Here is a 19,053-nt window from a genome sequence, read left to right as displayed (position 1 = left end):
GCTCCTATGAAGTGCTGGCTAACATCAGTGTAGGAGAGGGATAAACACACCCACAGCATCATTGTGGGGAAGTAAGAAATGTTTTCTGGGAGATCTGGAACCCACAAACCCCTCCTGTGAATTGTAGGGACTCAGTACCTGGGAGAAAGGACCACAGTCCCTGCAGGCTTTCCTGGGTGTGGATCAGTGCTGAGGACAGGGATTGCTGCATGGAAAACATCTCAACTCCAGCTGTGCCCAAATCCTGCTAACAAGAAGGAAAATCACCAGATTGCTACAGAATCCCACTGTCCCAGGGTAAGGAAGCACCGTGGAGGTGACACTGCTCCAGGTGACACAAAGTGCCAGCCATGCTTTGCTTTTCCATCCGAGTATTTTACCAGGTTTGGAACAAGTCCATCCACAGCTACCAACCCACACTGGGCATTTCCAGAGCTTCCAGCTGTTGATTCCTCACCTTCCTGCACACACCTGCTCTGTGCCAGCTCAGTCCTCCCTCATTCAGGAATGGTGCCAGAGGATTCAGAGAGTTTTCCCTTTTTCAGGGATTGTACTAGTGGGTTTCAAAGCACACTGACTACTTTGTCTTGGAATATGGCACCATTTGTCCCAGTTCTGTCCCTTGTGGGCTCCATGAGGGCATCCAGGGTTCATGCCCTGGAAAAGTTCAGGATGAAGAGCAAGAGAATTTCACGGCAAGAACCAGACAGCACAAAGAGAGTTTATTTTGCTTAAAATAGAGAGGAAAAAAAAATAAATATATCCACCCACAATACAAAGAGCAGTTTCCAAATCCATGGAGCTCCCCTTGGAGGCTGCCTCCGCCTGGGAGGGCAGAGGGAGCCTGACCCTCATGGAGCTGCCCCTCAGAGCTCTGGGGCACCCCCCAACATCACCAGTGCCCCCAGTCTGACATGGAATGCACACCACAGCAAGGGGCCACGTGTCCTCCTGCCATCCTGTGCCCTGTCCATCCAGGGAATTCCCAGATGCTCCACCTATGTACACTGTATTCCCTTCTCCCTCTCCAGGTTGTTCTCCCAGGATCTCCAGGCCCTTCTGGCAGCCAGAGCATCAGCCCATGTTGTGCCTGTTGCCGTAGCCCCGGGGGTGTGTGTCCTTCCAGTCGTCCCAGTCCCGAGCTTTCCGAAGAGCTTCCTCATCATCCTCCTCCTCCTCTGTCTCCTTCTGCTGCTTCTGCATCTCCTCATCACTTGTACCTGCTGGAGGGGAGGGACAAAGAGGAGATCCAGGTTCTCCAAATGCCTGCTGGGAGCTGGGCTTGCCAGACAGCAGGAGTGAGAATCTTGGAATGGGCTGGGTTGGAAGGGAACTCAGAGCCCAGCCAGTGCCACCAGGAACACCTTCCACTATCCCAGGCTGTTCCAAGCCCCATCCAACAGGCCAAGCACAGTCTAACCCAACTGTTTTCCTAATAAAGCTTGGATTCTTCCATAGTCAGCCTCAAGAGGTTTCCCAAACCCCCTGTTCCCACCTCTGTTCCATACCTGGAACCCTCTGTGGGGTGGACACGATTCCCTGCTTGCGGCGTTGCTCGTACCAGTCATCCACAGTCATGGTGGGCAGCCCGGGATAGCCAGCTCCAAACACCCTGCAGTGGGACAAAAACAGCCAGAACCAGGCAGTGAAATCCCCTGGAATGAGCAGGAACACAGGCAAGAGGCACAGGGCTATTCCATGATCTAATCTGTGCTAAGGATGTCACAAGGCAGGCTTGAGGGGTGACCCAATTGTGGCTTTCCTGTACCTGAGGGAAAGATGGAGAGGGACTGGAGTGACAGGATACAGGGAATGGCTTCCCACTGCCAGAGGGCAGGGATGGATGGGATATTGGGAAGAAATTCCTGCCTGTGAGGGTGGTGAGACCCTGGCACAGGGTGCCCAGAGCAGCTGTGGCTGCCCCTGGATCCCTGGGAGTGCCCAAGGCCAGGCTGGACAGGGCTTGGAACAACCTGGGATAGGGGAAGGAGATCCCAGGACACCCCTGGGAAGTGAAGCAGATACATGGAAAGCTCAGCATGAATCATGTCCCAAGCACGACAGGAAATCTGGTTTCTCTCCCATTTCGTGCTTTAGGTGCTGAAATTCCTGCACGGATTTCAGGGTGTCACAAACATGAAGGCACCACCTGGATTTCTGCACTTGATGGAATATTTTAGGTCTGACATGAGAGCAGTGCCCCAAAGTGTGTTTGGATCATCCCAACCCATACCTGGCCTGAGCAGCATCCCGGGTGAGGATGAAGGGTTTCACCGGAGTCCTGGCTGGCCGGGGAGGCCCACGGGGACCTGCTGGAGCCTGGGGATGCAAACAACAGTCACCAGGGAATGGAGGGGATCAAAACTCCCCCTCTGCTTCCCATCCTGAAGTTATTAAAGGTCTTGCAGAGGAGAAACACCTCAGCTGTCAGAGCAACGCCCCAGGATGGAGAATCCAGGCCTGAATTTGTTTTAAATCAGGAATTCCAACTGTGCCTGTACAGGAATTACTTCCTGTGTCTCTGTGCCACCTGCTGGGGTCAAAGCAGAACTTTCCCAGGGCTGAGCTCAGAGGAGAGCAGGAAATGTTGTTTATTGTTCCAGTGGAACATTCTGAGCCCATCATTCCATGGACACCTTGGAGGAGCTGAGTCCTGCAGTGCCAAAAAATGACCCCCAAACCAGCCCTGCCAGGAGGCTCAGCCAGCACATCAGAAGCTGCTGCTCCCAGCAGACAGCCCAGGTCACAGAAACCCTGGACACAACGTTCTGCACAGGGATTGCAGGTCTGTGGGAATGTTCTGTCATTCCAAATGGGCTGATAACACCTGGACAGGCTGCAGACCAGGAGTGGAGGCTTGACAGAAACAACAAGGGTCTCATTTTAATTTCCAAACCCAACTGTTCTTCAGAATTAAGGATCTGCAGAAAAACCTTTGCACAGGCTATTTCAGCTCTGATATTCCAAGCTGCAGCATTCCACAGGCTGGATTGTGGCAGTGAGCCCAACCCAAAACTCAGAATTCAGAATGAAGGAAACCCCATCAGCTCATGCTGTGATCGAGCTCAATTCCAACTGGGAAGCCACTGAACAAAACTCAGCCACTGAATTCCTCTGGGATTGATCCCCTCATGCCCTGGATCTCAGGAAAGCTCCCTCACCTGCCTGGCTGCATCCCTGCTCTTCAGGATCACCAGCTCCTGCTCGATGCTCTCCATCTCCTCCAGGCTGGTGCTGATCCATTTCTGGATCTGGAGGATGTAAAATTCCCGGATCTGATCCTCGTCCGCTGTCCCGCTCTCCACGGAGCTGCTCATGGAGGCCAGTTTGTTCTCCAGCTCCTTCTTCTGCTTGTATCTGCCTCAAACACAGCAAAATCACACCATGGAATCATTCTTCTCCAGCCCAGCCCAGCCCTGGGGTCTTTACCACCCTTTCTAAAAGGATCAACCACATTTCATGGAAGTTGTGCTGGTTCCTGCTAGAATTTCAGCCTCTCCTGTCTGCTAAAAGCAGCTGTAAAATGACATTTAATTCAGAGAGATCTCAATGATTTTACTCTTCTCCTAAACATTGAGGAATCCTTGGAAATTGAAGCTTTCCTGGTAAAATCAGGCAAGACTGGGGACATCAGTCTCCTGGAAAAAGCAGGACTGAGAAAATCAATGGAATGGCTGGTTTGGGCTGATTCCATGTCACACAAACAGAATAAAATGCTTTTCCAAGGTGTTTTTTAAAATATGATTTTGGCTTTTTGGACTTCTTGACCTATTCAGGAATTAGTTATTAAAGGGAAGAAGTCCCCATATAATAAACTTCCAGGATAAATTAATTTTTACTATTTCAGGCATTAGTTATTAAAGGGGAAACTATTAAATCCTTGTGTCCTCCTTCCCTCAATTATTGTCACCTGAAGAATGAACAATAAGAGCCAAGAAACCTTCAGGAGCTATGAGAACAAAGAGCATAAAAGAGTAATTCTAAAATAGAAACCCGTCCCATTTAGAATATAAATCATATTTTTATATGCTTTTCTACAGCTTAAGTAAGTCCAGCCCAGTCTGGACCTTCCAGTGCTGCCACAATGAGCAACTCAGTGGCCAAAATCTCAGCTAAAGCACCAAAGGCACCAATCACCTTTCTTTCAAGCCCTAATGAACCCACTGGTAAGAAAGTTCCAGTTTGAAAGTCTTTGTGCTGCCAGCAGTGATTAAAGAACTAATTGTAAGATTAATCATGAAAGATTAAAGAGTTAATTTCAAGTTTTTGAGCAGCTTTTCCTCAGAGACCAGAAACTGGAGTCACAAATGCCCCTCTCCATTAAACAGCGAGCTGCATCTTTTAAAATGAGCATTTTATGATCAAATTATTCCAATGCCCAGGGAAGCTCTTCCCTGTCCAACCCTGCACTGCCTCAGGCTCCTGCTCCTCCCAGAGTGATTCCCAAAGCCCTTCCCAAGGCACAGAGCCCACCTTTCAATTTTGGCTGATCTGCTCATGGCCATGGCCACCAGGGTAGGCTGCCCGGGGTCCCGGGGGGCCGGGGAGCTCCTGGCTTCATCCTCACTGGATGTGCTGGAGGGCAGCTGGAAAGAGCCCAGCCCGTAATTCCTGCAGAGCTTCAGGAAGTGCAGGAAGTGCTCCCGGGCACTCTCCAGGTGCTCCCTTCTCTTGCTCAGGTCCACCTGCTTCAGCGTCAGGGCTCCCAGCAGCGCCGGCAGCAGCATGAACTTCAGATCGGCTGAGGCGACCTCCTCCAGCTCCTCGTTCTCACTGCCAGGGAGAGAGCAGGGGACAGGAATGGAGGTGGGAAAGGGGATGGAGTCATCCTGGGAGGGGCGGCTGAGGGAGCTGGGGGGGCTCAGCCTGGAGAAAAGGAGGCTCAGGAGGGACCTTGTGGCTCTGCACAGCTCCTGACAGGAGGGGACAGCCAGGGCAGGCTCTGCTCCCAGGAACAGGGACAGGATGAAAGGAAAAGGCCTCAAGCTGTGCCAGGGGAGGGTCAGGGTGGACATCAGTAGGAATTTCTCCATGGAAAGGGCGGCCGGGCCTTGGCAGGGGATGCCCAAGGAGGTTTGGAGTCCCCATCCTGGAGGTGTCCAAGCAACGCCCAGACGCGGCACTCAGAGCTCTGGGCTGGGTGACAAGGTGGGGATCGTCACAGGTTGGACTCGATGGTCTTGGAGATCTTGTCCAGCCTCGGTGATTCTGGGATCCTGTCCCGCTCCACCTCTGCCCTGCCCGAGGACCCTCCCCGTCCCCTCAGACGCGTTCCCTGAGCTCACCTGAACAGCTCCAGCTGCGTCACCATGGCCGCCGCCCGCTTCAGCGCGTCCAGCCCCTGCCGCACCTTGTCCTGCACGGCCGGGGCTCCCGAGGAGGGCTCGGTGCTGGCCTCCAGCTCTTCCCAGAGCCGCCGTCCCAACGCCAGCAGCTCCGCCAGCCGGGGGCCGTCCGCGCCCGCCTCCGCCATCATGGGCCGGGAACGGCGCCGCCGCCACTTCCGGCGCAGTCGGGAGCGACTGTACCCGCCCCGGCCGCCATCTTGGAGAGGTCACCCCCATAGGCACAACACGGGGCGCCATCTTGGGGAGGTCACGGCTGGAGCCACGGCGGGCGCCATCTTGGGGAGGGCACGGACGCAGCCGAGGCGCGGAGCCGCCATGCTGGTGAGGGCGGGCTGAGGGGCAGCGGGCCCGGTGGGCGCCGTGATGGCCCCGCCTCGCCCCGAAACTCTGGAACCCTCGGAGCCCCGGGCACCGCGGGCAGGAGCGGCTCGGAGCGGCCGGGGGCGCTCAGGGGCCTCCAGGGCACCCCCGCTTTTCCCTGCCAGGTCCTGCCTGGTGCGCCGGCCCGCGCGGGTCCTGGCAGGGAGCGCTGGCATGGAGGCTGGGAACTGGAAAAAAGTGTGGATAATTAGATAAATTGGTAGAAAACATCCGTTTTCCCGCTGCAATAAAAGGCGGACACAGTGGAGATCCTCTACAGTGCAGTCAATAAATATCAATTTATTTGTGTAAGCACAGCACCTTCCTATTCTCTATTTTTTCTACAGTACAAGTAGAGCATGCAACTTTTTTTTCTTTTTTCTTCATTTATTTCACTCCTAAAATCTCTAAAATTCAACCAGGCATCAGGCAGGTTAGGGTTAAACCTGTACTTTTAGGAGCAGGTTATTTCCCTTAGAAATACAGGTGATTGACCTGGCTGTGAGCTAAGCATGGATGTAGCAACCACTACTACTACTCCTGAGTAATTCTAACTCAGCCTCTGAGCATGACTCAGTTTACGATTTACTCTGTTTGCTTCCTTCATGCCCGTGTCGGATTGTGCAATGAGTTTTTACTCACAGAGCCCAGGAGTGCTGTGGGTCCTCCCAACCTGTCTGGCCCCATTTTGCTGCTGGGAGGATCTCCTGGATATTCCCGGTGGGATGGCAGCCCCAGAGGGGGGGTTCACGGCCACAGCAGTGTCTGCTCTGCAGAGGAGAGAGTGCCCATGCTCCCATCCTGCAGAGAAATTCCTCCTGGGAGAAATCAAATCCTTCCCTGTGAGGGTGGGGAGGCCCTGGAATGGATTTCCCAGAGAAGCTGTGGCTGGAAGTGTCCCAGGCCAGGTTGGATGGGGTTTGGAGCAACCTGGGATGAGGAAGGTGTCCCTGCCCATGGTAGAGGGTGGAACAGGATGGGCTTTAAAGTCCCTTCTACCAAACCATCCAAGAATTCCATGACTCCAAGGGATGGAGAGTTGCTTCCCCTCCAAACTCCCCACAGCCCCTGGCAGAACTGACCTCCCAGCTACACCCAAAATTCCTCAGGCTGCAGCTGGTTCCCCCTCAGATCTTATGGCTCTTACTCACCCCTGATTGTCCCTGTCCCTCAGCTGAAGATCCCCACACGGACAATCCCTGCTCTGGTTTGTCACCCTTAGAGCACCACGACTCTGCTGAGCACCCCAGGAGCAAAGGAGAACAGAGAGGGAAGGGTTTTTCCTTAAATACAGGCGTTTACTCATGTCTGTGCCTTGTGGTGTGATGGTGCACGGACCAACCATCCCAAAGGTCACAGCAACATCCCCCAAATATTCCCAGCAGTGCAGGCTGGACGGGGTTTGGAGTACCCTGGGGTAGGAGAAGGCTCCCTGCTCATGCCAGGAGGTGGAACTGGGGAGTTTTAAGGTCCCTTCAACACAAACCATTCCAGGATTCCCTGATTCTGTGGGATGTCACAGCTGAGCCCACCCTGGGCTTTGTCCTGCTCCTGGCTCAATGTGAGCAGCACAAGAAAAAGCAAGTGCAGGTCCCCATCCACACTCCAGGGCTGTGCAGAATAAATGGCCCAACATATCCTTGGACTTTTGGAGCCATCCTTCCTCCAAAATGCTTAATTACCAATGGTTTGTTGCCCATATTATCCTCCTGGAATGAGTCATGCAGCATCCCTCAATGAATAAGGAAATAAAAGGGAAAATAAATATAAATCAGCGTTTTAACAGCAAAATCAAAAGAACCCATGAAAATCATTCGCCTTCCTCCCGACTTCATTGTTTGCACAAGTCTGACCAGCAACAAATAACCACGTTCACACCAGCGCTACTCCCTTAAAACCCCTGGGGACAAACACAGGGCTCATTCCCACTGCATCCATCCTCTGGCTCCTGGGGGATGCTCCCCGCCCTGCAGATCTCACATCCCTGCCAATTCCAGGTGCGGGCCCGGGTTCCAGCAGCCCCCACCGAGAGCGCTGTCACAGAGCTGTCACCCCCTGCCAGCCTGACCCTTTGCACTCCCCAGCCAATTCCGGCTCCTTCCCATCTCCCGCAGGATTCCGGCAGCACAGGGACCCCTCCAGCCTTTCCCCAGCTCTCCCCTGTGGGGTTTGGAGTCAGGGAGGGAGAGGAGGAGTGGATTCTGCATATTCAGCACTTGACCCTGCCTTTTCCCAGGCAGAAATTCCAACGGGACCTCTCTAGGAGGGACCCCGACGGCTCCCCTGGGCATTCCTTGCTATTGTGGCTCCTCTCCTCTCCCCCGGGCGATGTGTGTTTGTAGTTACCAAATGCAAATCACATTTCCCACCCTCCTGGCTGGAGTTCCTGGTGGGTTTTTTTTCCTCTCACCAGCGTTTTGCAATGCTCGGCGGAGTTCGCAGCCCCTCCCGTTGTCACCTCCCTGTGATCTGGGATGCGCGGGGAGTTGGATGGAGGGAAGGCATTGAGGCAAACCTGATTTAGTACCTTCATCTCTCCAGAAACTGCGGCTGTTGTGCAGCCTGGCAGCTGAAACTCCTTTTTCTGGGGAATGCCGGGTATTGATCCCTAATTGCATTCAAAAAGGAAAACTCGAAATCGCTTTTGGCCTTGGGCAGCTGCGGTTTTCCAGGCGCTCTCGGAAGGGAGATGGCAGCAGGCAGAGCCTGTCAATGGCACATTTACAACTGATAAGGAGGGTTAACTCGCTCCTGGCAGTCCCCGAGCTCGGGCTCAACTTCCAACCCCTGCATCCTGAGCTTCCAGCCCCTGCATCCTCTCCAGCCACCTCCGATTCCTTCCCTGCTCTCACAGAAAGCTGGAGCACATTAAGGGGAGGGGATGTTTTACAAGAAAAGCTCGTGCATTGATTCCGTGACCCAGCAGAGACCATTAAAAGTGATGGAATGGATATGGAAATGAGTAATCGTCCAGCTGGGCTCGGGCTGAGCGCGGCCAGCTCCACTCAATGGGAACCAAAAATAGAGCGGAGCTGCTGGAGCCTCCAGGCAGTGCTGGGAGCTGCAGGAACCCACCCGAGGGCTCCCGTCCCCTTTCCCTGTGCTCCTGGTGCTGTGCAGTCCCTGCAGCACCTGTTTGGACTCATCCTTTCCCTCCAAAGGCTGCACCAGCAGGAATCTCATCCCATCCAAGTGCCTGGCCAGATTCCATGCTATGGGAAATGTGGGAGCCCCCATCCCTGGCTCCCAACCCCTTGCTGTTCACACACGCACCCTTGGCTCATCCAGCCCACATTCCCAAGGATCAGAAAATAACTCTGGACTGCCACAGCTTCCAGCAGCAGCCCTGAATCCCAGGCAGACAGAGACCTGAGGAAGCAGAGGATAAAACAGGGGTCTGTAATTAAAGGCAAATCTGGGCCAGTGAGAAGCAGAAAAAGTTGAAAGTGAGCTGGTCCTCAGAAAAGGAGAGGGAAAGCATGGACATGGAGCTTTATGGACACAAGGCTCTCATTACAGCCTCCTTCTCCAGGACCAGCTTGGAAGGACATGCAGGAAAGATTGTCCTAGAAAACAAGGCACAGAAAGTTATGACATTTATTTAAAAACACAAACTAGAATCCCACTTACAGGAAGTACAAAAAATAAAGGTTATTTCTTGCTTCCCCAAGACCCTGGAGTTGTGTCCACTCTCCAGGCCAGAATTCCAACACACCTAGTCCTGAATGGTGGTAGGAGTGGGCTGAAGACCTCAGTGGGCCAGAAGGAGGGGCAGGAAGGACAAGCCATGAGAATTTAATGTATTGAGTGTGCTCCCACCTCTGATGTGGGGACAGAACCAGTGATGCCATGGCTGGGCTGTTAAGACATGGTCAGGCGTGGGTTTGCCAGGCTGCCCAGTTTTGGCAGCCTCCAAGAGCTCTCCTGTCCCTGATGTCTCTGCCATCAACAAGAGCAGCACCATCTCCATGCATGCACTGGGATGCTGCAAAGGGCCCTGGAGCAGTGTCCTGCCCTGGATGAGCCCACAGCAGAATCCTGTCCCAAGGGATCTGCCCATGACCCCCTCACCCAAAGCAGCAGCGTTCCATCCGTGCAGCTTCTCCCTGTGGATAACTCTACCCCCTTCCATCTATCACTCCGGGCTTTCAGGAGCTGTCAGAATCCTCCTGCAAAGGGACAATGGCAGCCCAGGGTCCCTGTTTCCCCCAGAGAAAGGGGTTTGTGGAATGATCAATGGCTTTTCCCAGCTGGAGACAAAGGGCTGGCCACTGACCAGCTGCAGGAGGGCAGCTCTTTGTCCTGCCCCGAGGTCTGGGTTGGAAGGCACCGAAAATTCCCAAAATCTCTCAGTGTGAGGCTTTCCATGAACAACCAGTCTTCCTGCACAGCTCCTCCTTGCTGGGGCATCCCTTGGGACGGGCTCCTGGTGTCCAGCCGTGCCTGGTGGGTGCAGAGGGGGTTCTCCTGCTCACTTGCAGACGTGTCTGTCCAGGCTGCGGCGGCAGCGCCGGCACACCACGGAGCAGCACCAGCGGTAGCGGCAGTGGCAGCGCTCCTGCACCTCCTCCGTGTAGGTGTTGTAGCCACGGCCACAGCACAGCAGGTCACAGCTGTCACTGCCCACTGAGCTCCTGTTGCACGGCCTGCAGAGAGATGTGGGACATGGGCACCTGCCCTCCCCAGCCCTGGCAGCCCCCAGAGTTGGTGTGCTCAGAGCAGGAGGCTGCAGGATCATGGAATCATGGAAAGGTTGGGGTGGAAGGGACCTAAAGATCATCCAATGCCATCCCTGCCAGGACTGGGACACTTTCCACTGTCCCAGGCAGCTCCAAGCCCTGTCCAGCCTGGCCTTGGACCCTTCCAGGGATCCAGGGACAGACACAGCTTCTCTGGGCACCCTGTGCCAGGGCCTTCCCACCTTCACAGCCAGGAATTCCTTCCCAATATCCCAACTAACCCTGACAGTGGAAAGCCATTCCCCCTTGTCCTATCTCTCCAACCCTTGTCCCAAGTCCCTCTCCAGCTCTCCTGGATCCCCTTTAGGCACTGGAAGGGGCTCTGAGATCCCTCTGGAGCCTTCTCTTCTCCAGGTGAGCACCCCCAGCTCTCCCAGCCTGGCTCCAGCCCTGGGAGCATCTCCATGGGCACACATGGACTTGTTGAACAAGTCCCTTCCAGTCTTGTATTGGGGTCCCAGACCTGGACACAGCAGTGCAGGAGGGGTCTCACAGGACAGGGATTCAGGGATTCAGGGATCTGCTGCAGGCTCACCCCAGCCCAGCCACATCAGCTGCCCAGCACACCCAAACCCAGCAGAACAGGCACTCCTGGAATCAGAGGCTGAGTTCCTCCTACCTGTCCTGTGTCCCCAGAGAACCCAGCTGGGGGTTTGGGGTGCAGTAGTCCGGAGAGCTGATGAGATAAACCAGATCCATCTCTGTCACTGGCCGGGCATCCCCTTCCTTGGGGATCAGCTGCTTCCTGGGCCCCACAAGCCGATGGGTCACCTTGAGGGCTGCCAGGTACCTGGATTTGAGGTCAGAGGCAATTTCACCCAGGTCTGGCAGCCCTTTCCAGCAGGTCTTCACTGAGCAGGAGCCTGAAACCCCGTGGCATTTACACCTGGTATCCAGGGAGTCACTGAGCACCTGCAGGGAAACAGGTGAGCTTGCTCTCTCCTGGTGCTGCCCCAGGGATTGACTCCCAAGGGCATCCACGGGAGTTTCAAAGCATGAAAGAGCTCAGAGCTGAATATAATGGGGCAATCAGGGGCTCAGGCCTGCTTCAATCCCTTCTGATAAGAACCTGATCCTTGGGGAACTTCCAGGGGAGCTGGAGCTGGTAACGGGGCTGGAGGCTTCCCAAGCCTCACCTGGGGAACAGGAGTCAATGGGAGCACAAAAATGGGATGGGATGGGGAGCCCAGCTGGAACGGGCAGGATGAGCTCTGTTTCCAGTGAGAAGGGTGGAAAGAAGAGCTCTCCTGTCTCCCAGACAGCTGTCTCCCAGCTGCCCCAGAGCACTGGGAGTACTGGTGTGAAATATCAGCTAACTGGGACTACTGGTGTGAAGTGCCAGATGTGCTGGTTGTGGAAAGGGTGTGGGATGTCTGGGGATGGGCAGCAGTGTGTGTGTATGTGGGGGGATGTCCGCTAACACTTTTTAACCATTTTGTTGCCTCCTGACGTTCAGGACACCCCAAAAACCCGTCTGGCTTAAATTAGTGACCTCTGCTCCTGCTGCTGAGCTCCATCTATCCCAGGGGGCTCAGACCCACTGTGTCACCTCCGGGCAGTCCTGGGGGAGCTCACACACCCCACCCCAGACCGCAGCACCCCCATCCCAACCCGCATCCCCGGGGGCGCCGCACCCACCGCCCGTCCCACGGCTCCGTTGTGCCGGTTCACGGCGCGGAGCCCGGGCGCGGCGGCGGCTCTGGCGGAGCCGTCGGTGAAGGCGGCGCCGAGCTGCAGCCCGTGGCTCAGGTTGTCGCCGCAGCCGCCCCAGCGGGAGGCGGGGGCTGGGGGCTCGGCGGGCGCGGGGCCGCAGGAGCAGCGCGGGAGCTCCCCGGAGGCGCAGGAGCGGGCGATGCTCTGCGCCACGGCCGCCGCTGCCAGGGCGTGCACGAAGGCGGCTTCCCGCGTTCCTGCGGAGAAATCAGGGTATTTGGATGTTTCCTTCCTCGCTGCACAGGCAGGCTCCCCTATCCCACATCTCTCAGCGCAAGGAGTTTCTTTATTTCGCAGGATAAACGCAAGGATTCTCAAATTTTGTGTTTTAACCTGCGGCCCCTGGGTTACACTGACCTTATCCCCACCTCTTTCCCCGCTTTTTTGGGAGTCTCTGGCAGCTGTTTGAAATGGAATTTACTGTCTATCACCTCCCCCAGACGGAACTTGCACAGGATTAACACCACCTAAAGGCAGCATATTTACCCCAGAACAGAAATCCACGCGCTGGCAAGCCCGGGATGCTCCTGGGGCAGAGCAGGCTGGGCGGGAGAAGCATCCCTTACCTGTGAGCAGGTCGGGGCCGAAGCCGGGGGCACGCTGGATGGAGGAGCAGTTCCAGCGCATGTCGGCAAAGCTCTGCTGGCACAGCTGCTGCGTCCGGCGGGCGGCGCGGACAACGCTGGGCATCGCCTCCAGGTGCCGGCGGCACAGCTGCAGCTGCTCGGGCACCAGCAGCCGGCAGTGCTGGCTCTCGTTCCAGGCCACCTCGCTGCCCGCCAGTCCGCTGTGGGGAAAGCTGGGGGTCACCGGGGGGGCCGCAGCGCCCCCAGGGACCGCCGAGAGGGGCTCTGGAAGGAGAAATCCCCATCCCTACTCACAGCCACTGGATGGCTGCGGAGAGCCCCAGCTGGCACAGCAGCGCGGTGGCAGCGGCGGCGGGGCGGCCCATGGCCGGGAATGGGGCTGGGATGGGGACTGGGAGCTGGGAGTGGGGCTGGGGTGGGTATAGGGAGCTGGGATGGGGACTGGGATGCAGATTGGGAGCTGGGATGGGACTGGGACAGGGATTGCGAGCAGGGCCGGGGCTACTCGGCCCCACTGCCCCTTTTATAGCCGCGGGTCCTGCCCCCCGGGGAGGGGAACAAAGGCGGTTTCGGTGCCATTCACACACAGGGTTAGGGACAAGGAGGGGCTGGAGGGCCAGCTGTCACTCGCAGTGACGGTCCCCAAGCAGCACCTGGAGGGGGTGAGGGATGAGCCGCTGCAGGGTGTTCCCCCAGCAGTGCCAAGGCCAATGCTGACCGTGTCCCCAAAGTGCCACATCCACGTGGATTTTAAATCACTGCTGGGCTGTGACTCCACCGCTGCCCTGGGTGCCCTTTCCATGAGGAATTTTCCCTAATATCCTGGAAAATCTCCCCTGGCACAGCTGGAAGCTGTGTCCTCCTATCTGTCCCCTGGGAACAGAGCCCGACCCCCCTGGCTGCACCTCCTGTAGGGTCAGCACAGGCTCACAATTTTTGCTTCTTTTTCTGCCCTGGCAGGGCACCAGGGCTGGCTCGTGCCTGTCACAAGGTGCATTTCTCGGGATCTCTCTCTCCTACAAGTACAAAACCAAAAGTGCTGCCTGGAGCCCGTGAGGAACCAGGTAGGGCGGGATTTTCCCACAGTGGGAGGTGACATTTGACACAAGCCCAGCTGACCCCAGGTTTTGGAAGGCATGACAGGTTGAAACCACTTTTTAGGCTTTCACTTTCTCCCTGGCTGTGCTACTTCCTCTCTTTCTGGAAGGTGCTTTTCCTTGACAGACCCACACTGGGGGTTGCCATCCCCCTGTGATCTCTCACCTTGACAGGACATGCCTGGATGGTTGATTGCTGTCCCCTTGTGACCTTCCTTTGACTTGGGATCACTGCACTGAAACCAGAACACAAGGCTTGAGTCATTGTCCTTCCCAAACCATTCCATTGGGATGCAGAGGCCACAGCCCATTGTGCTGGAGCAATGGCCCTTGAGAAGGATCCCAGGTCACTCCCAAATCCCCACCAAATTACAGGGGCATTGGTTAAAGGGCAGAGATAAAAGGGGCACAGGGGTGACACCTAAACACCAAACCTGATGTTTGGGATCCTGTCCCTTGTGGCTTCCAGCTCAGTTTCTCCTCAGGGTGTGGATGGTGTCTTGTTTTGGGCCCTGGAGGATCTCGAGGGGGTTGCCAGGACAGCACTGGGGTTGGATGGCAGCTGGGAAGGCACCTGAGTTCCCAAGGTGCTCCAAAACCGTGAGAGTGGTCAGGAAAAGCTGCTGGAGAGCTGGAATGCAGAAAGGAACCACTCCAGGATGGGCTGGCAGGAGGGAATTCCCTTCACAGATGATGGGAGCTGTGATCAGCACCAGGACAAGGGGCTTGGTCCCACCCCATCCCTTCCTTTGGGATGGGAGCTCACCCTGGGAATGGGCAATGGAAGCAGTGCCAGCACAGGGAACTGTCACAGGCTGCCACCTCCCACCAGAGGTATTTTTACCAATCTCTTTTCACAGGAAAGTTTTGCAATGACGGAGTAGTAGGAAAAACACAAACCCTTCCTTTTAAAGCAAAGCCAGCCCTCCTTTGAACGTCAATTCCTCTTTTTAGCTCAATCCTTGGAACAAGAGGAGGGTGAGTGCTAAAAATACCCCTTCCTTCCCCTTCCAAACTGGGCTGGGGGGTGGCAGGAGGGGATTCCCAGCCCAGGAGAGGCTTCCCTTCCCCAGCTGGGGCTTCACTGCTGGGGGAGACCAAAGGAGCTGGGAAAACTTTGGGAAAGGTCCTGTCCCATCCCATCCCATCCCCCTGCCTGGTGCTGGCCACCCTGGGGACACCGGGAGGGGACAGCTCCAGGAGGGGCTAAAGGGGCAGAGCTGGTGCTGGGGTGAGGCTTTAGTGCAGGAACAGCCAAGAGTTGTCCTGGAGGGCCAAAGGTTGCTGTCCCTCCCTCCAGGGAGGCAGGGGCCAAAGCAAACACCCGTGAGTGGATTGTGACCCCTGTGAGCACGCAGGGTCCCCATGCACTGTCCCAGCTCCCAGTGTCCCTGATCCCAGGCACAGCAGGGGCAGATCCAGGCACCTTCCAGGGGTTTCCCTGCCACCCAAGTGTCCCCCCAGGCCCCGGTGACCTCCCCACCCCAGCCTCACCTCCCGGCCGAGCCTGTGAGGAGCCACATCCTGTGCCGGAGCGGTGACAGTGACGCAGGGGGAGGTGGCACATGGTCACGGGGCACTGACGCTCCAGCTCCTGCCACGGCTTGGGATGGGGATGAGATTCCTGCTGCTGGTGGGCACTGGCAGCACCCTGTCCCCTGTGGGACGGTCACCCTGGGTGGCAGGAGCCGTTCCTGCCATGGAGCTCAGCTTTCCTTCAGGGAAACCATCCCCTTCCTCCTTCCAGAGAGCACAGGGACAGGCTGGGGACAGTGGCAGGGACCTGATCCTGCGGAGCCACCTCCCAGTGCCACCTGTCCCTCCCCACAGCATCCCAAACCTGGCAGCAGGGACAGTGGCTCTGCATGAGGACACACACAGGGTGACACTTCCCTGTGTGCCCACAGCAGTGTCCCCGTGCAGGCAGCCCAGCACAGCTGGCAGGGAGGATCCAGCTGCAGAACATGTGGCACATCTGTCCCCAAACCCCCAGCAGAAGCAGGAGGGACCCGGGGGGACACGTTCCACATCTGCCACACCCTGGGGCACTTCGGGATGGAGGGCCCAGCCCGGCCAGAGCCCCTGGAGAGGAGGAAAAGTGTCATGAACGACACGCCCGGCCTCCCCCGGGCTGGGCAGGGCTGCCAGGGGAGCTGTGCCAGTCACGGAGCCGCTGCGCCAGGCTGGGATAATGGGAAGCAGCCCTACGGATGGGAGGGACACAGGGCAGTGTCCTGGAGGTGCCACCAGCCTCTTGTGCCATCCCAAAGCCACAGAGAAAGCACCACATTCACCAGGAGAACATCCCAGGTAGCACCAGGATGGGCTGGATGAGATAAAACAGATTTGGGATGGGAGCTGCAGCTATATCAGGGAAAATAAAATAAACTGTACCTCCAGCAGCCCTCTGGAAAGGGAGGTACATTCAGCTGGGTGAAAGGACGCCTTATCTTCCTTATCTTATCAGGACTGGGGAGATTTAGGTTAATTTGGGCTCTGTCTGAACACAGAACAAAAGAAGTTCTCTCCTCCTCTCCTCACTCTGCCCAGCTAGGATGGCCTGAGGAGGGAGATGTGCCAGGCACTTCCCAGGATATCCTTCAGCTCCTGCAGCAGATGAAGCTCTGGATCATGAAAAAAAGACCCCCCCCCCCAAAAAAAAGAGGGAAAAGGGAAAATAAAGAAACCAAGCAAAAAGGGAAAAGCAAAGCTGCTGTAATTGAAGGGAGTTGAGGGAAGGTAATTTCCGCCTGGGTTAGTGAAACAGCTCGGTGGAAATTCTTGATAAAAATCTATTCTTCTTTGAAAATGCAGATCCAGGGAAATGTGAAGGCTTTCCACTGGAAAGAATGAGTTTTGCTGGATTTCTCAACCAGTTCTCTAGAAAATTTGTCAATGGTCACAACATTTTAATCACTGCTGCTTTTTTTGTCAGACCAAAATTTACACTCTTGCCGCCTTCCAGCCTGACACGAAAATGCAACATTTTTGGCATCGCCGCTTTATTTGTTCAAAATTTAATATTCTACAGATCTTTTGCCCTCCTTCTGGATCAAGAAAACACTGGAGATGCCAAGACATGCCTGGGATAGGGAAACCATTTCCCCTAAAGCACGGGAAGCTCCGGATGAGCAGCAGAGCAGAGCTCAGCACAGACCCCGTGTTTCTCTTGTCCTCGCGCTGGTTCTGGGGACACAAACGTGGGTTGGTGCCACCTCATTGTCCCACCCTGGGCCAGCACAGGCTCACCTCATGTCCTGCTCCTGGCCAAGCTGCTCCTGGGGCTGGAAGAGGGATTAAATTCTTGGTAAATCCATGAGAGCACAACCCGGAATCCTGTTTTGCTTTGAGGCAGGAAAGCACACAGACATCAATAATGGTGATAACCCAACACCACTGCCCTGGCTCATTTTCCACACCTTCACAGCCCCTCCTCAGCCTGGGGAGTTCCCCCTCTTCCCCCCTTACCCTGGGCTGCACAGAACTCTTAGGGTTGGAAAAATCCTCTGAGATCAAGCCTAGTTATTTGGGAGCTTTCTTTCTGTGGGGTAAAACCAGCCCCAGGATTCTCCCCCTCTATTTTCAGTGCATTTTCCAGCAGATGCTTCAGTCCCCAGAGAAACTCCAGCATCAGCAGCCGCTGTCCCCAAGTGCCACTGCCCTGAAGGGGTCAACCCCCGCCAGCTGCGGCTCCGCGGGGACACAAACACGGCTGGGGACACTCAGGGTGCCCGAGGCAGCGCCTGGCACCGAGTGCCGGCAGCGCATGGTGTCCCTGAGCACCCGGTGGTACGCGGTGTCCCCGCCCGCCCCCAGTGTCCCCGCCCGTCCCCAGCTCCCGGCTTAACGCTGGTGGGAGCAGCACAAAGCCAGGACATCTCCCGTGATACAGCCTGGGAAGGGGTGAAACGAGGAGCAGATGCCACAAAAATGCACCAGGAATTCCCAGGGAAGGCAGTTTGGGCACCGAAGTGTCCTTGCAATGTCACCGAGCGCTGGGGCAGGAGGATGGATCAGGATGGGCTGAGCTCCCCCAGCTGCTGTCCCAGCACTGGAAAAGCAAATCCTGCCCCAGGGACAGTCTGAGCTCACCTGGGGACACTGGGGGAGCAGGTCCCTGCCCCTGCAGCTCAGGTGTCACCCAGGGACAGGGGACAGTGCTGGGGAGAAGCTCCAGGTGGGCACAGCAGCTCCTGGGACACTCAGAGCCCAGCTGGCTGTGGCTGCCCAGGGACATCAGGTGGGGACAGCACTGGGGATGGAGCCAGGGAGCATCAAAATGAGAGCAGACAAGGGTTGTGGTGGCTGTGACACAGGACCCTTTTGTGACTTGAAAGGGACACGGGAACAGGAGTTCAGGGGAAGGGGTGTGGGAGCTGGAGATCCAGCAAACAGCAGCCCTGGAGCAGGAGGCTGGGTTCCCTCCTGTCCCCAGGGTCCTGCAGGGTGGTGACACACAGTGACAGGCTCCCCTGCCATAGCTATGCACTGTGACAGGGCACAGAGCTCTGCATCAGAGGGAAACTGAGGCAGAGGTGGAAGTGTGGGGGCCACCAAAGTCACTGGGGGGCCTGGAGCTGTGTGCCCAGCAAGGACAGGAAGCTGAAGCCCTGATATATTTTACACCAAAAATGCCCTTTCTGCTTCCCAGTAAAACCATGATAAGCTTGAATGAAAAAAAAAGGAAGAAAATGAAGCAATTGGGATTTTAAGTAACTTCCAAGCCCTTTTGCCCCCACAGCTCCAACCCACCAGGTGTGTGGAGGTGACTGGGCCCAGTTGGGGACTTCCAAGGTAGAACCAAATGGATGTGAAACGTTAAAGGTTTCACTGCAGCCTCAGTTTTGTATTTCCTGGAGTTGGCCCAGCCCTTCAGGTGCTCCCACTCTGTCCAGGGAAGATGGACAGATCACTCAAGGGGAAGATGGACACCAGCACACAGTGACAATCCCACTCAACACCTCCTCCTGCTGCCTTGCCATGCTGGGGTCTGAGCCCCTGGATCACCCCTGGCTTTGGGGGGTGCTCAGAGGGTGCCAAATCCACCCAGGACCACAATTTGGGCAGCACTTACCTCGTGCTCAGACCAGCTGTCTCTGCCACCGTCACCTCAGGGGTCCTGGCACTGAGGGTGGGACATCTTGTGCCAGCAGGGACAGCACAGAGCCCCACTTCTCCCATTCCCACCGTCCCAGTGGGTGAGGACAGG

The 19,053-nt window shown here is 56.2% G+C and overlaps 2 protein-coding genes across 6 annotated transcripts; both read right to left on the bottom strand.

The window, feature by feature from the left end:
* Window positions 1-705: 705 nt before the first annotated feature.
* On the bottom strand, window positions 706-5,492 carry IGBP1 (immunoglobulin binding protein 1). Of its 2 annotated transcripts, none has more exons than XM_064712665.1 (6): window positions 5,286-5,492; window positions 4,474-4,773; window positions 3,162-3,357; window positions 2,234-2,319; window positions 1,509-1,612; window positions 706-1,223 (listed from the first exon to the last, which is right to left on the bottom strand). In XM_064712665.1, the coding sequence occupies exons 1-6, from the start codon at window positions 5,474-5,476 to the stop codon at window positions 1,075-1,077; spliced, it is 1,026 nt and encodes a 341-aa protein (XP_064568735.1). In that variant the 5' UTR covers window positions 5,477-5,492; the 3' UTR covers window positions 706-1,074. The 2 variants fall into 2 exon arrangements, with proteins under 2 accessions (XP_064568735.1, XP_064568736.1); XM_064712666.1 differs by having other exon boundaries at window positions 936-1,220; window positions 5,286-5,477.
* A 3,797-nt stretch (window positions 5,493-9,289) lies between these two features.
* Window positions 9,290-17,140, bottom strand: LOC135447634 (protein Wnt-11b-like). Of its 4 annotated transcripts, none has more exons than XM_064712663.1 (7): window positions 17,094-17,140; window positions 14,279-14,475; window positions 14,011-14,080; window positions 12,727-12,947; window positions 12,086-12,357; window positions 11,067-11,359; window positions 9,290-10,354 (listed from the first exon to the last, which is right to left on the bottom strand). In XM_064712663.1, the coding sequence occupies exons 4-7, from the start codon at window positions 12,848-12,850 to the stop codon at window positions 10,180-10,182; spliced, it is 864 nt and encodes a 287-aa protein (XP_064568733.1). In that variant the 5' UTR covers window positions 12,851-12,947; window positions 14,011-14,080; window positions 14,279-14,475; window positions 17,094-17,140; the 3' UTR covers window positions 9,290-10,179. The 4 variants fall into 4 exon arrangements, with proteins under 4 accessions (XP_064568733.1, XP_064568732.1, XP_064568734.1 ...); XM_064712662.1 differs by lacking the exon at window positions 17,094-17,140 and adding an exon at window positions 15,339-15,522; XM_064712664.1 differs by lacking the exon at window positions 17,094-17,140 and adding an exon at window positions 15,339-15,522 and having other exon boundaries at window positions 14,011-14,075.
* Window positions 17,141-19,053: the final 1,913 nt, after the last annotated feature.

Source organism: Zonotrichia leucophrys, chromosome 4A (genome assembly GCF_028769735.1).
Source record: "Zonotrichia leucophrys gambelii isolate GWCS_2022_RI chromosome 4A, RI_Zleu_2.0, whole genome shotgun sequence".
Taxonomy (NCBI): Eukaryota; Metazoa; Chordata; class Aves; order Passeriformes; family Passerellidae; genus Zonotrichia; species Zonotrichia leucophrys.
This window is presented reverse-complemented; position numbering and strand designations above follow the sequence as displayed.

Excerpts from the sequence above, each read along its gene's own strand:
- LOC135447634 (XM_064712660.1), bottom strand. The coding sequence starts at position 13,112 with ATGGGCCGCCCCGCCGCCGCTGCCACCGCGCTGCTGTGCCAGCTGGGG. Across the intron at positions 12,948-13,041 it reads TCCGCAGCCATCCAGTGGCT|CGGACTGGCGGGCAGCGAGG; the intron begins GTGAGTAGGGAT and ends CTTTCCCCACAG. Across the intron at positions 12,358-12,726 it reads CGGCCCCGACCTGCTCACAG|GAACGCGGGAAGCCGCCTTC; the intron begins GTAAGGGATGCT and ends ATTTCTCCGCAG.
- IGBP1 (XM_064712665.1), bottom strand. The coding sequence starts at position 5,476 with ATGATGGCGGAGGCGGGCGCGGACGGCCCCCGGCTGGCGGAGCTGCTG. Across the intron at positions 4,774-5,285 it reads ACGCAGCTGGAGCTGTTCAG|TGAGAACGAGGAGCTGGAGG; the intron begins GTGAGCTCAGGG and ends TCTCCCTGGCAG. Across the intron at positions 3,358-4,473 it reads AGATCAGCCAAAATTGAAAG|ATACAAGCAGAAGAAGGAGC; the intron begins GTGGGCTCTGTG and ends TGTTTGAGGCAG.